Source organism: Gadus chalcogrammus, unplaced genomic scaffold (genome assembly GCF_026213295.1).
Source record: "Gadus chalcogrammus isolate NIFS_2021 unplaced genomic scaffold, NIFS_Gcha_1.0 GACHA070, whole genome shotgun sequence".
In the NCBI taxonomy this organism is placed as follows: Eukaryota; Metazoa; Chordata; class Actinopteri; order Gadiformes; family Gadidae; genus Gadus; species Gadus chalcogrammus.
The window spans coordinates 3,570-17,500 of NW_026613505.1; the positions used below are offsets into that span (position 1 = coordinate 3,570).

Below are 13,931 nucleotides of genomic sequence, written 5' to 3' on the forward strand. Positions count from 1 at the left end.
AACGGTCTGGAAGTCTTCCCAGAGCTCCAGAGCAGCGGGACAACGTCGCGTCTGAGGGCCGAAACGGGTGCCCTAATCGGACTGAGTGGTGCGGTTGGAGAATACACTAAGCCCCACCCCTTTAGTCATGTGCTGCTTCAGAAATTGTAAATGGGCCATTCAAATTGGTTTCACATCTTTTGTGGAAGGACCAGTCAAACTGGTTTCACTTGAAGAAATTATCCAAAAATGCATTGCAGTTCCACAGTTGCTCTGTGTGTGAATGAAATGCATCCATTTATGTACATGTAGCAGGGTTAATGCTTCCCCACTTGCCATTGCCAGCGAGATCCTTGCGCTGGCTGTGGTAGTGGGAGCCTTGGTTGGAGTGCTAGAGCTCCCCCTAGCGGAATGCGGGGGTTGTATTGTACGTTGCTGCCTCCTCTCCTCAGTCTATGTATACCCCGGCTGTGAGAGGTAGGTAGTCAGAGCAGTTAAATATGAATCCACACTTTGGCGATGTATTACGGGAGTCTAATTGTACATAATCCTGTATTAATACTTGGTTGCTTGTACATATATATATTGTGTTCCTTGGAATCGGTTATTACATTTAAATGGACTTTAGGCTTAGGATCGCTAGCTTGGCTACCATGTGCTTTGGTCGTAGCTACTTAGCTAGCGTGGACTTCGCCAAGAATGTGTAGGCTACTTCAGCTTGTCTTTCTCCCATGTTAGGCTGCCATTGTGAGGGTTCTCAACGAGCATTTTCCCATGTTAAATATTCCACCAGGTATGTCACCAAACGCCCATTCAAATATTAATTTGTTTAATGTGATATTTATTTCCATGTAAATGGCTAGTCTATGTATACCCCGGCTGTGAGAGGCTGCCATTGTGAGGGTTCTCAACGAGCATTTTCCCATGTTAAATATTCCACCAGAATAAACGGCTGGCTGCCAATGGTTCCATCGTGGTCTCAATCACAACGCAACGAGAGAGTACGCAACCGCTACATACAGACACAATTATTATCTTTTCCAGACCTTGGGGAATGTGTGATTGAAATGATGAATCAAAATGTGAAGTGCAAATGTTAATAAAATATCTTGAAAGTGTATCTCTGTCTTTGGAAAAAAAGCCAATCTTGGAGAAAGTCTGCAAGTGTGTTGAAGTTTACCAAAATGAGAGAAACCTCAGCAGTCCTCTAGAATGAATACGATTTTTAATTGATATATCTCTAAAGATAAGAAACAGGATATCACCACAGAACCTCAATTTAAGTTACACAAGCTAGAACAAGTTGCAAAACAGCTACACAACAAAAACAAAAATCAGCACTAAAAAACACATATGAAACATTTCACCAAAATGGGTCATTTCACGCTTTTGGAGTCCTCATCCCTATCCTTTAAAGAGCCATCAGCACAAACAAACACACAGATGAAACATTTCACCAAACAGGGACACGTCATATGTGTCTCTGAAGGCAGATGCCCTGTAAGCTTTAGGAGTCACCCGCCGCCCCACCACCCCCCAAAGGTCAAAGGCCACGCATCATATTCAGAAAGTTTATCCATACATGCCAAGAATTGATCCACTAAAAAACATATGAAACATCTCACCAAACGGGTCATGGTACGATTTTGGAGTCCTCATCCCAGGTAGTCAGAAACTGCTTTCTTCTGAGGGTCATCCAGGCGGTTAGCTGCTGTCTCAAATACCCTCCGTACAACCTGGCTGCTCACCTGGGGGACGTTGCACTTTTGCTGGAGCTTTATCAGATCACCAGCTGCATTGTAAATTGGCTTACCGCGGGAGGACACAAAGAAAAAATCATCTCCATCCTTCTCATCCTGCTCATCTCGCTTACGTTTCCTTTCGCCAGCAAGGAGCTGTGGCCGCACTTTGTTGTAATATTTCTCAAACCACGCCTCCTCCTTCTTGGACAGGACAATTGAGACCACAAAATGTGCAGCCGTCTTGTGGTCCTTTACAAAAACGATTGAATCATCATCTGCGTGTTTCCGTTCAAGCCATTCCTTGACCTGTAACAAAAAGAGGATATGCCATTGATTAGGAAATGTAAGGCTAAAATGTCAGGGTAAATTTATCAATAGAGCACATAAGAGCACAATAGAGCAGTAACACTCACCTTCATGCTCTGCACCACACATGGCCGTTGGCAGTGTCTTAGTATGACAATTGCCTCAAGATAGTATAGCACAAATATGCACTCAGTCATACTCAGGGAGGAAGAAGAACTGTCATCAAGTTGATTCATGATTTTCACTAAGTCACCTTCACCTTTATCAAGAACAGCCAAGCATTCACGAGGTGTGGGTTGACTTTTGTCAAACAACAAGGCATGCCTCTTTTGCACAATTTCTTTGCTCGCTTGCTTAGAGAGGACACTCTGTGAAGAAGTTAAAAAACTCAAATATAACGTGCACTGCTTGTAGAGCTCCCTGTCATCCTGTCTCAAGCCGGTCCTTGTCAAGTGGAACTCCAAGAACCTTTTCAAGCACTTGATGTAATTTCCTGATGTTTGTGCCTTATACCCTGCCTTAGCCTGTTGACCCAGGAAGTCTCTGAGCTTCTCTCTGTCATTGACAAACTTCAAAGATGGTTCCGTAGGATCAGCAAAATACAGGTACCGGGAAACAGTGTCAACCTCCTGTTGGTACTTTGCATTTTCGTAATCATTCTTTAGGTAGTCGGCAAAGCGCTTGAGCAATGGATGATCTGCTGAATGCTTTTTCAAAATGCCTAAATCCTTCGCTTTCACCATTTTGTCTTTGGTATACGTTTTCTCTTGTCTACATTGAAAAAGCTCATTGCTGCCGCAAGATTCCACATCAGATGGCTCTGTCTCTCCGGGTGCCTCCCCAGGGCATTCAGAAAGGGTTTCGGTGACCAACCTTGGATTACCAATGGGCAGAGGAGGAGGGACTCCTGTCACAAACAAGTGATGGTATTTCAGCTCCTCAATCAATCCTTCGATTGGATTTGGTGATGAGACGATTTGCTTCAGGACTGCATAACTAAAAGCCCGTCCATTCTTCAGGAGGTCACACACATCTTTCTTGGCCTTTTCAACCACCTCTAGGATCTGTGATGGTGTCTTATCCTTCATGCAGACTCTGCGCAGGTGACAGGATAGAGACTCTTGGGTCCTCAAACAAACTGGACAGAGTAGATAGTGTCTATGTGCAGCTGCAGATTTCCTGGTAATAGAAAAGAAATACGTTCATTCAGAAGTCATCACAACAAAACATTTAAAACATGGTAATACTTCATGAGCAATTACACTATATATATATATATATATATATATATATATATATATATATATATATATATAAACAGAGGCATTAAATATTACTTACTTTTCCCCAGCCATTTCTTAAGATGAGACAGTGAGTGAAGATGAATCTCTGGAAGAATTACGGCTGTTCAGAAGAAAGACAAATTAGAACAATAACCTTTAAGAATGTAAGCTTTAGCTCTCTAGGCAGAATGGTCAAATCAAATTTAGCAAATTAAGAATGTAAGCTTTAGTTCTCTAGGCAGAATGGTCAAATCAAATATAGCAAATTAAAAGGCTTTTTGAAGAGAAAACCCTTCTTGACTAAATAGCAATTAAAATTGCTTTTAAAGGCTATTGCCAAGGAATAACAGCGCTTTAGAAGTAGAAGGTAGCAATTAGAATTGCTTTTGATTCAATGGATGGCCAAGGAATATGCTCTTCGGAAGTTCAGTAGATTTCAGCTGGTAGATTTCTGTGGGAAGTGGCAGGAACCTTCTTGCTTCAGAAATTTGAAGAGAGTGAATTCTTTCAAAATCAGTCCAGTATTTCTGATGCCAAAGTCTTTGCTCATTGGTTAACAGAGCCCCAGTGCAGTGAAGCCCCACCCCTTTATTCATGTGCTGCTTTAGAAATTGTAAATGGCCCATTCAAATTGGTTTCACATCTTTTGGGGAAGGGCCATTCAAACTGGTTTCACTTGAAGAAATTATGCAAAACTGCATTGCAGTTCCACAGTTGCTCTGTGTTTGAATGAAATGCATCCATTTATGTACAGACACAATTATTATCTTTTCCAGACCTTGGGGAATGTGTGATTGAAATGATGAATCAAATGTGGAGAAAAAGCCAATCTTGGAAAAAGTCTGCAAGTTTGCTGAAGTTTAACCAAAATGAGAGACACATCTTCAAAAACACAGGTAAGAACACGCCCCTTTCAGCTTGCAACAATAGCTTGTGGGGGGAGGAGCTTTATGCAACAGGCATTATAAATACTGGAATTTCATGGTGAAGAATCTTAAATGCATCAAAGGTAAGCCTTTCTTTTATTTTTTATCAAAATATGTTGATATGATCTGTAGATATAGAATACACTCAGCTCTTCATGATCTACAAAAAAGTAATATCTGAATTATTTTCTCTCTTCACATACTGAAAATTGTATAGGGGTATTACTTTATTATTTTGTAATATTTGATATAGTACCATTCTCCTTTTTACATTCCATGCTTTGTAATGCCTTGTATGTAATGCCCTGCTAAGTAATGCCTTTTTTTTCTAATTCAAGTAAAACAGCAAACAGGCACTACTTGCTCTGTCCACGCTGTCTCAAAACACAAGCAAGCCTGTCTGTCCATTTGCGGAGGGTATGCTTGAAGGATGGCTCTGATGCCGATGTTAATGCCATTGTTGACAAAGCAAAGCACGATGCAGACCAATTTTTGATTTTGCTTAAATTGTGAAATATATCATATGAATCTGCATGAAAACTATTTGGGGAGATGTTAGGAACCCAGCCTCACAATCTCTGATGTTTTTTTCTATTTTTAAACATTATTTTTAGGTGTTCACCACAGGTGCTGATGCGTCAGCATATGTGCGAAAGTCCTCCATGACATACCCTCCCGATCCCCGACGGTCAGTCCGACGACCATGCACTATTTTCGGACACCTTCTGAGGACATCCTGCCCACTCTGGAGGATGGAAACAAGGGCCTAGAAGAAGAATAAAAACATTTTCACCGTTTTTGAGACTAAGTCCATCCACATTTAGGCACAGAATGGAAATAAAAACGTTTTTGGCCGTTTTTTTTACTAAGCCCATTTGGACTTGGCTCAGAAGCAGAATAAAAACATTGTAACTGTTTTTTGAGTATATCCTTGTGGACTTAGACTCAGAATTGGAATAAAAACGTTTTTGCCCATTTTTTTAGTGTCCAGCTCCAGTTAAAGTATCGCAGAGAGTAGCCTTGTAGTGCTGTGTAAGTGAGAGATCTTTTTGTCAGTCTTAACGACCCTGTCATTCACAAAAAACACTTATTTCGGGAGAGGTAAGCTCTAGAGATGCGCGGATGGGCTATTATTTCATCCGCAACCGCATCACAAAACGCTTGATCCGCCCGCCATCCATCTGCAACAATTTTTTTGACTTTTTTCAAAAAAATTGTGCGGTTTACAAAACCGCACCCGCCCGCCATCCGCCTGTTGTTTTTAGGTATATGCGCTGCTGACGCGAGGCTAGAAAGTTCTTGCCTGTTCTTGAAAGGAGACTGATCCAATGCCGCAAAGATATTTAAAGGATAAAGTCCCTAGTATGAAAGCCTATTGGCTATGTTGTAGCCTATCCCCAGAATATTATCAGTGAAGTGACGTCTGTCTCCGATCGATGCACAGGGAGAAACTTTAAAATAGCCAAGCACATCGGCAAACCTGACCTTACCATAGGCTAGTAGGCCTACACTTTTTTATCATTGTAATAAAACGCAATTTGGTACACCATTTTAATATGGTAATATAGCCTACTGTGTTGTTTTTTTTTGCAAAATGAAAGATAGCCTTTTAAGGAAACGCCGACTCGAGCCTATTAATTCCGAAATTTCACCGCATTGAAGGCTATATAGGCTACTGTAACAAGCCCAACACTTGCCTGCTTGCCTTGCAAATCAAAGTTTTCCGACTATCTTTCTTACCTTCTTTCTTAGGTGTTGATGTTACTGAGCTAGAAGTTTAACTTGTTCTGCACATCTCGCGCTGCCAATGCCTGATGTCACTTCTGAGTCAAATCACTCCATCATCTCTTTGAAATTCCATATTCCACGAGTGGTAGGCTACAATGACTGGCTGTTTTAAAATATAACTTATACGAAACAAAATAACCCAGGCAGTTTCATCTACGAGACGTTAAAGCTTCTTCCAATACTGACAGCTGTCTCATAACTTGCAGGTCTGTGGAGACGCGACATGGGACGGATCGTCACTTAATTTAAACTTTTTTGCTTCCGTTAGTGTGTGTGTGTGTGTGTGTGTGTGTGTGTGTGTGTGTGTGATAGAGACAGAGGCAGAGGCCAATTTACTGCCTGATGAGAATTGGATTATTTCAAAATGTGCTTGGAAGTAGGTAACGACATTTAACAATGTGTATATATTTTTGAATTTCGTTGGTTAAACCGCCAACCGCCCGAATTTAATTAAAATATTATTTTTTGTCACATCACCCGCCCGATCCGCGGTTTAACCGCGGAGTCCGCGGTTGCAACCGCCAACCGCGCATCTCTAATATGTACACAGAGCACAGGAGAACAGTACTAGTGATGATGATGATGATGATGAAGCGGTTCAGCAGCTCATCATGTCTGGTTCTCCCTCAGATGCCTGTGACCTCACACTGGACCCCAACACGGCCGGCAGACTCCTCTCTCTGTCTGAGGACAACAGGAAGGTGACGTGGGTTGGAGAGGACCAGTCGTATCCGGATCACCCAGACAGATTTGACTACTGGGAGCAGGTGTTGGGTAGAGAGGCTCTGACTGGCCGCTGTTACTGGGAGGTAGAGTGGGAAGGAGGGGTTGTTATAGGAGTGACATACAGAGGAATCACAAGGAGAGGAGGGGGTGATGACAGGAGGCTTGGACTGAACAACAAGTCCTGGAGTCTTGATTGTTATGATGATGGTTACTCTGCCTGGTACAACGGTACAGAGACAGTCCTCCCTCTCCCCCCGCTGGCTCCACCAGAGTAGGAGTGTATCTGGACCGGCCTGCTGGCTCTCTGTCCTTCTACAGAGTGTCCCCAGGTGGAGGAGGGTCCTCAGACACACTGACACACCTCCACACCTCCTGGTCCTCCTTCACCCAGGAGGACCTCCTCCCGGGGGTCTGGGTAGGGGGGTGGGGGGGGTCCTCAGCCTCTCTGTGTCGGTTGTAGAAAACAAAACGGGCGCGGGACACCTCGCCCCTTACTAACTAGGGTTAGTGGTGGTGTAGTGGTGGTGGTGTAAGGGTTAGTGGTGGTGTAGTGGTGGTGGTGTAAGGGTTAGTGGTGGTGTAGTGGTGGTGGTGCGAGGGTTAGTGGTGGTGTAGTGGTGGTGGTATAAGGGTTAGTGGTGGTGTAGTGGTGGTGGTGTAAGGGTTAGTGGTGGTGTAATGGTGGTGGTGTAAGGGTTAGTGGTGGTGTAATGGTGGTGGTGTAAGGGTTAGTGGTGGTGTAGTGGTGGTGGTATAAGGGTTAGTGGTGGTGTAGTGGTGGTGGTATAAGGGTTAGTGGTGGTGTAGTGGTGGTGGTGTAAGGGTTAGTGGTGGTGTAATGGTGGTGGTGTAAGGGTTAGTGGTGGTGTAATGGTGGTGGTGTAAGGGTTAGTGGTGGTGTAGTGGTGGTGGTATAAGGGTTAGTGGTGGTGTAGTGGTGGTGGTGTAAGGGTTAGTGGTGGTGTAGTGGTGGTGGTGTAAGGGTTAGTGGTGGTGTAGTGGTGGTGGTGTAAGGGTTAGTGGTGGTGTAGTGGTGGTGGTGTAAGGGTTAGTGGTGGTGTAGTGGTGGTGGTGTAAGGGTTAGTGGTGGTGTAGTGGTGGTGGTGGTGTAAGGGTTAGTGGTGGTGTAGTGGTGGTGGTATAAGGGTTAGTGGTGGTGTAGTGGTGGTGGTGCGAGGGTTAGTGGTGGTGTAATGGTGGTGGTGTAAGGGTTAGTGGTGGTGTAGTGGTGGTGGTGTAAGGGTTAGTGGTGGTGTAGTGGTGGTGGTATAAGGGTTAGTGGTGGTGTAGTGGTGGTGGTGTAAGGGTTAGTGGTGGTGTAATGGTGGTGGTGTAAGGGTTAGTGGTGGTGTAATGGTGGTGGTGTAAGGGTTAGTGGTGGTGTAGTGGTGGTGGTGTAAGGGTTAGTGGTGGTGTAGTGGTGGTGGTGTAAGGGTTAGTGGTGGTGTAGTGGTGGTGGTGTAAGGGTTAGTGGTGGTGTAATGGTGGTGGTGTAAGGGTTAGTGGTGGTGTAATGGTGGTGGTGTAAGGGTTAGTGGTGGTGTAGTGGTGGTGGTATAAGGGTTAGTGGTGGTGTAGTGGTGGTGGTGTAAGGGTTAGTGGTGGTGTAGTGGTGGTGGTGCGAGGGCTGTGATTGGTCCGCTCGCTAAAACCCGCCGCAGAACAGAAGCAGGTTCACGACTGCCTGGAAGCGTCTGCGGGGTCATCGCTGCATCGTTGGGTTGGTGGCACCACCACTAACCCTAGTGCACTAAACCTAAAGTGTACTAGTGTACTAAACCTCCCAGGGGTGGGGGTGGCAGCTAACCCTAACCCTAACCCTACATGGGACGGATGTAGGGTTTGGACTATTTCACGGTTTGAATTGTAATCCTGTACCTGATGAAGTCACCCACTGTGACGAAACGTTGTACTACAATAACGATATCTATCCGTTTGAAATAAACTACGGAATTTATCGGACCACTTTGCATTTATTTTGCTTTGAACCTTTCATCATCGATTTATTTTATTTTATTTTTTACATTCTTACCGTGGAGGATGCCTGCCCCGAACCGTTATGACGAATGGACACTGGTGCAACGCGGACGACGCCAGAACAGGCCCCAGAACATTCAACCACTGGTCAGTCAATCTTTTAGACGAGAACCTACCATGAGGCGGTCATACGCAGCAGTCGCGGACCCTTACGGTCGCGACTGGGACCCCCGTGACTCTTACCCGCGGGCGTGTGATAACTATACACGTCCCGCTAGGGGTCGGTCCCCTCACGGCCCAACCCGTTACCCTCCTCCTCTCATGTCTTACACCTACCGGCCCGCGCCTTCACCGCGCCGCGACGAACGCCACAGAGGCCTAGTTGATGAGCACGAGGTCTTCCACCATAACTCGTATGACCTTGACTTCCCTAACTACGATTCACGGCCCCAACGCCGGGCGCCTCCCCGTCCTGATCCCAGACCCCGGACCCGACCTCGTCCCCCCAGACGTCCCGGACCGCATGAGGTCTCGAACGCACGTGCCAGGCCTTCGCACCTGCCACCCACATACGCTCGTCCCAGACCGCTTGAGGCCACGAACGCACGTGCTAGGCCTTCGCGCCTGCCACCCACACACGCTGGGCCTCGTGTTCCTGACGTCTCGAGATCAGAAGACCCAGACTTCTCCCTTAAAAATAGACTGGTCTTTGCGGCTATCGAGGCGTCCCACCATCTCGCCAACGCCTCCGGTCCTGAGCCCCTCCCGAGCATCGCCAGGCTCATCGAGGTCTTGAGGACGTCTATCCGCCCTGCGGTTCCCAATGCTGAGGTCCTAGCGTGGATAGACGCCAACGCACGGAACTGGGGTCACACTTCGACCGTGTTGCTGCGGGACCACTACCAGGCCACGATCCTGAACAGGGTAAGTGCTCTTACCGAACTCACGGACCCGTCGTGGCATAGGAACTTTGAGGTGGCGTCTTCCTGGGCCACCCGCCAGTACGGGCGCCACCTCCGTCCTGAGACCCTGGAGGACGTCCGCTCGAAGCTCCGACGGGAGCTTGACGCCCCGGTTCCTTCCGGGCTCTCCATGGACGGCTCCCTGCCTGCCTTCGGCGAGGCGCCTCTCTCCCCGCCTCCACCGGTCGTACCAGACCCCGGACCCCTGGACGGCGATGGACCGTTCGAGCGCTCCCCGTCCCGAGCCAGCTCCGTCTCTGTCTTCTCCTCCTCCCTGTCTATTCCCTTCTGCCCCACTCCCAGGCTCCCTACCTCCCCTCCCCTCCTTCCCTTCGCTCCGACCCTGCCCTCCCCCCCTCCTCCTTCTTCTCGACCTTCCACTGCAGGTTCGAGACCCCATCCGGCCGCACCGCTGGCGCAGAGGATGAAGGCGCGAGCCTCCACCCGGTCTCAACGCCGGATCCTCACCACGCTCATCCGGCCGTCTCCTCAGTCTCCCGCCACGACACCAGACGTTGGGTTTTCCCAGAATACTCTTCGTCATGATGTCTCCGCTCTCCTCCGGACGTCTCTTCAGTCTCCCGACACGACACCCGGCCCTGGGTTTGCCCAGACTACTCCTCGTCGAGACACCTCCGCTCTCCTCCGGACGTCTCTTCAGTCTCTTCAGTCTCCCGGCACGACACCCGGCTTTGGGTTTGCCCAGACTACTCCTCGTCGCGACGTCTCCGCTGCCCCCCCCGCCGTCGCCACCACCGACCCCCTTGGCTCGGCCAACGCCAGACTCGCACTCGAGTTTCCTGCCGATGGCGTCATCCCGGTCACGCCCACCCGGAGGCCCACGCGTCACGTCAACACCGCACACAAGGAAATAGAGTGGTCCCTCCGAGCCAGGGAGCGACACGTCATCATCGGTGACTCTAACCTCTCCAGATTCCCCCCGTTCCAACACCCCGGTCTACAGGTAGATAGCTTCCCCGGTGCCACCTTCGCCCACGCCGCTGCCATTCTGGCCAAGACTACCGTCTCCCCTAACGTGCATAAAGTCGTTTTAGCCTTCGGCCTCAATGACAGGTCTCATCCGGCCGCGCAAACAGGCATTCGTAACCTGGTTAAGACTCTCAAAATGGCACGTGCGGCCTTCCCCCAGGCTAGCATCCTGGTACCGGTCGTTAATTTCTCTCGCTCCCTCCCACACAGGGAGCAAGAGAATCTCCGCCGACTCAACGACTATATCGAGTCCCGGTGCGAATCAGTCCCCGCCCTGGCTAGGAACTCCTTTGTCGTTGATCGGGACAGTGTCCACTGGTCTCGGCATACGGCTAGCCTCATCCTTGACCACTGGGTTGAGGCTTTAAACTGACCGCTCCCGCGTCTGAGAACACGCAACGGGGGAGCAAGTCCGTCATCAACCTCTCTAAGACTTTTGTTCTCACTGCGGCACAGTTCCTGGTCCTAGACAGGGGTCTCTCGTTTATCCCCTCGGCTGGAACAAATTCCCGTGGTGCTCTTGATCAGGTCCGCTCGGACCTTCAAGAGTACCATCGGAAACTCAAAATTGCAGTATATTTTGAAACCACCCACCCTACGTCCGGCCCCCCTTTACACCTAAATCCACGTGGGCTCCGCCCGCCCGTAAACTCCCTCCTGGTGTCGCGCGCTTGGTGGACTCGGACCTCGCTTTTCTTCGCGACTCGTTCCGCTTCCACCCGGCTCGTGACAACCTCGAGCCTGAGGAAGCTGAGGCTCTCCTCCAAATACGCAATAACCGCAACATTATCGTTAAGCCCGCCGACAAGGGCAGTGCTGTGGTTCTTATGGACCGTGAACAGTACCTTTGGGAAGGCTACCGGCAGCTCAACGATAGTACGTACTACGCTAAACTCGACCGCCCCATTTACGTCGATACCGTGCCCCTAGTTTCAACCATCATCAACACCTTGTGGCGAAAAAAAATATAACACACGTACAACGCAATTACCTCATCGGGGACGCCGAGCCCAGGCCCAGGCTCTTCTATATGTTGCCTAAAATCCACAAGGACCCTGCGGCCTGGAGTAGGCCATCCGAGATTCCTCCGGGACGTCCCATAGTCTCGGATTTCAGTAGTGAGACCTATAATACAGCAGAATATTTGGATCACTACTTGTACCCCCTCTCTATCAGGCACGCCAGTTATGTGAAGGACACATATGATTTCGTCCAAAAGGTCAGAGACACACACGTCCCCTCGCACTCCATCTTGTTCACGATGGACGTGGACAGTCTCTACACCAACATAGATATTGCCGGTGGCATGCGCGCCGTACAACATGCCTTCACACTCTACCCTGATGTCACGCGGCCGGACGCGGAGCTCCTGAGTCTCCTAGAAATCAACCTAACGCGCAACGATTTCCTTTTCAACGGCGAATTTTTCCTCCAGGTTAAGGGCACGGCCATGGGGAAAAAGTTCGCCCCCTCATACGCCAACTTATTCATGGCGCAGTGGGAGACCTCAGCGCTCGCTGTCTGTCCCAAACAACCCCTCTGCTATTTACGCTACTTGGACGACATATGGGGAGTGTGGCCCCACTCGCTAGCGGATTTCAATCAATTTCTTTCCATACTCAATACACACGATCCGTCGATCACATTAAAGTCATGCACTAGCACGTTCTCTGTGGATTTTCTGGACACCACCACATTCAAAGGCCCCGATTTTGCAGAAAAGCTCAGGTTAAACGTTAAGGTTTACTTTAAACCCACGGACACACACGCCCTGCTACACGGCTCGAGTTTTCACCCCAAGCACACATACGCCGGCCTCTTAAAGTCACAGCTCCTGAGGTTCTCCAGGATATGCTCGAACCATTCAGACTTCATGGCCGCAGTTAAAATACTGTTTACCGCCCTCGCCGCCAGGGGATACTCGCGTTCCGCTCGTCGCTCCTCCCTCAAGACCTTTAAGGTCACCAGACCGCCCGTCGTGGGCCCGCGTCTACCTCTGATTATCACCCACTCATTGTCCTCCACGCTACTGACCCGGCAGGTCAGAACGCATTTCAAACGGCTACAAGATCAAACCGCGATACTACCCTCTCATGGCATCATCGCTGCCTACCGAAGGAACCGAAATCTGAAAGACATTTTGGTCAGAGCCAAGTTAAGCCCGCTGACCCAACCTAGATCTACTAGGTCAACAGACTTCTACCTTTTCCGTCCCTGGGCTCGCAACCCAAGCAACGGTGACGTCTTTGCTACACAGAAACATTCTGGGCCGGCCACCCGTAACTGCGTGTATCTGATTAGTTGTCGTACCTCTGATATGCAGTATGTGGGCGAGACCGGGAACACTCTCCTGACTAGATTTACACAACACAGATATAATGTGAGACGCAATAAAGCTACTCACCTCCCTTTGGTGAACCACTTCATACTGCATGGCTGGCCTGCCCTCACGAGTACTGTTCTGGAGGCCAACCCCAACTGGTCTGTCGGCCAGCGCCGCAGAGCGGAGGCGATTTGGATCGCCAGACTGGGTTCCCTGCAACCTTTGGGTTTGAATGTGGGGGTGGGTCGGGGATCTCGGGGTTTAGTTTGATGATGGCCCGTGCACCCGCCGTTGCCGCCTTTGGCGGCACCGGCTTTAATTTTGACCTAACCCCAGGGGGGTCCCCAGTGGGGTCCTCAGCGCCCTAGTGGGCCCTAGTGGGGTCCTCAGCGCCCTAGTGGGCCCTAGTCGGGTCCTCAGCGCCCTGGTGGGCCCTAGTGTGGTCCTCAGCGCCCTAGTGGGCCCTAGTGGGGTCCTCAGCGCCCTAGTGGGCCCTAGTGGGGTCCTCAGCGCCCTAGTGGGCCCTAGTGGGGGGGTGGCGGCGGACCCCGGGGGGGGGGGCGGCAGGGGTCCTCAGCCTCTCTGTGTCGGGTGTAGAAAAACAAAAGGACCTCCTCCCTCCTGCACGCCTGTAAACACACACACACACACACACACACACACACACACACACACACACACACACACACACACACACACACACCCACACACTCTCCCTGCGGGGCCTCTGTGGGGGGGGGGGGGGGGGCAGACTAAGTGTAGTAAAAAGAAAAAGTGCAGCCCCCTCTGCCCCGCCGCGCACACAAACGAACACGCACACACACACGCACACGCGCACACACACACACACACACACACACACGTTCACACACACATAAAAAAAAACACACACACACACACATAGTCTGTCTCTCTCTCTCTCTCTCTCT

At 49.4% G+C, this 13,931-nt stretch overlaps 1 protein-coding gene and 1 long non-coding RNA gene across 2 annotated transcripts; one reads left to right on the plus strand and one right to left on the minus strand.

Annotated features, from left to right (window-relative positions):
- Positions 1-323: 323 nt before the first annotated feature.
- Positions 324-6,571, minus strand: LOC130378204 (uncharacterized). Its single transcript, XM_056585090.1, has 4 exons — positions 4,908-6,571; positions 3,369-3,431; positions 2,135-3,206; positions 324-2,027 (listed from the first exon to the last, which is right to left on the minus strand). The coding sequence occupies exons 2-4, from the start codon at positions 3,380-3,382 to the stop codon at positions 1,635-1,637; spliced, it is 1,479 nt and encodes a 492-aa protein (XP_056441065.1). The 5' UTR covers positions 3,383-3,431; positions 4,908-6,571; the 3' UTR covers positions 324-1,634.
- LOC130378205 (uncharacterized) lies at positions 4,082-5,393 on the plus strand. The gene is made up of 3 exons (XR_008894551.1): positions 4,082-4,206; positions 4,575-4,653; positions 4,851-5,393. It is a non-coding gene; the product is annotated as an uncharacterized LOC130378205 (long non-coding RNA).
- Positions 6,572-13,931: the final 7,360 nt, after the last annotated feature.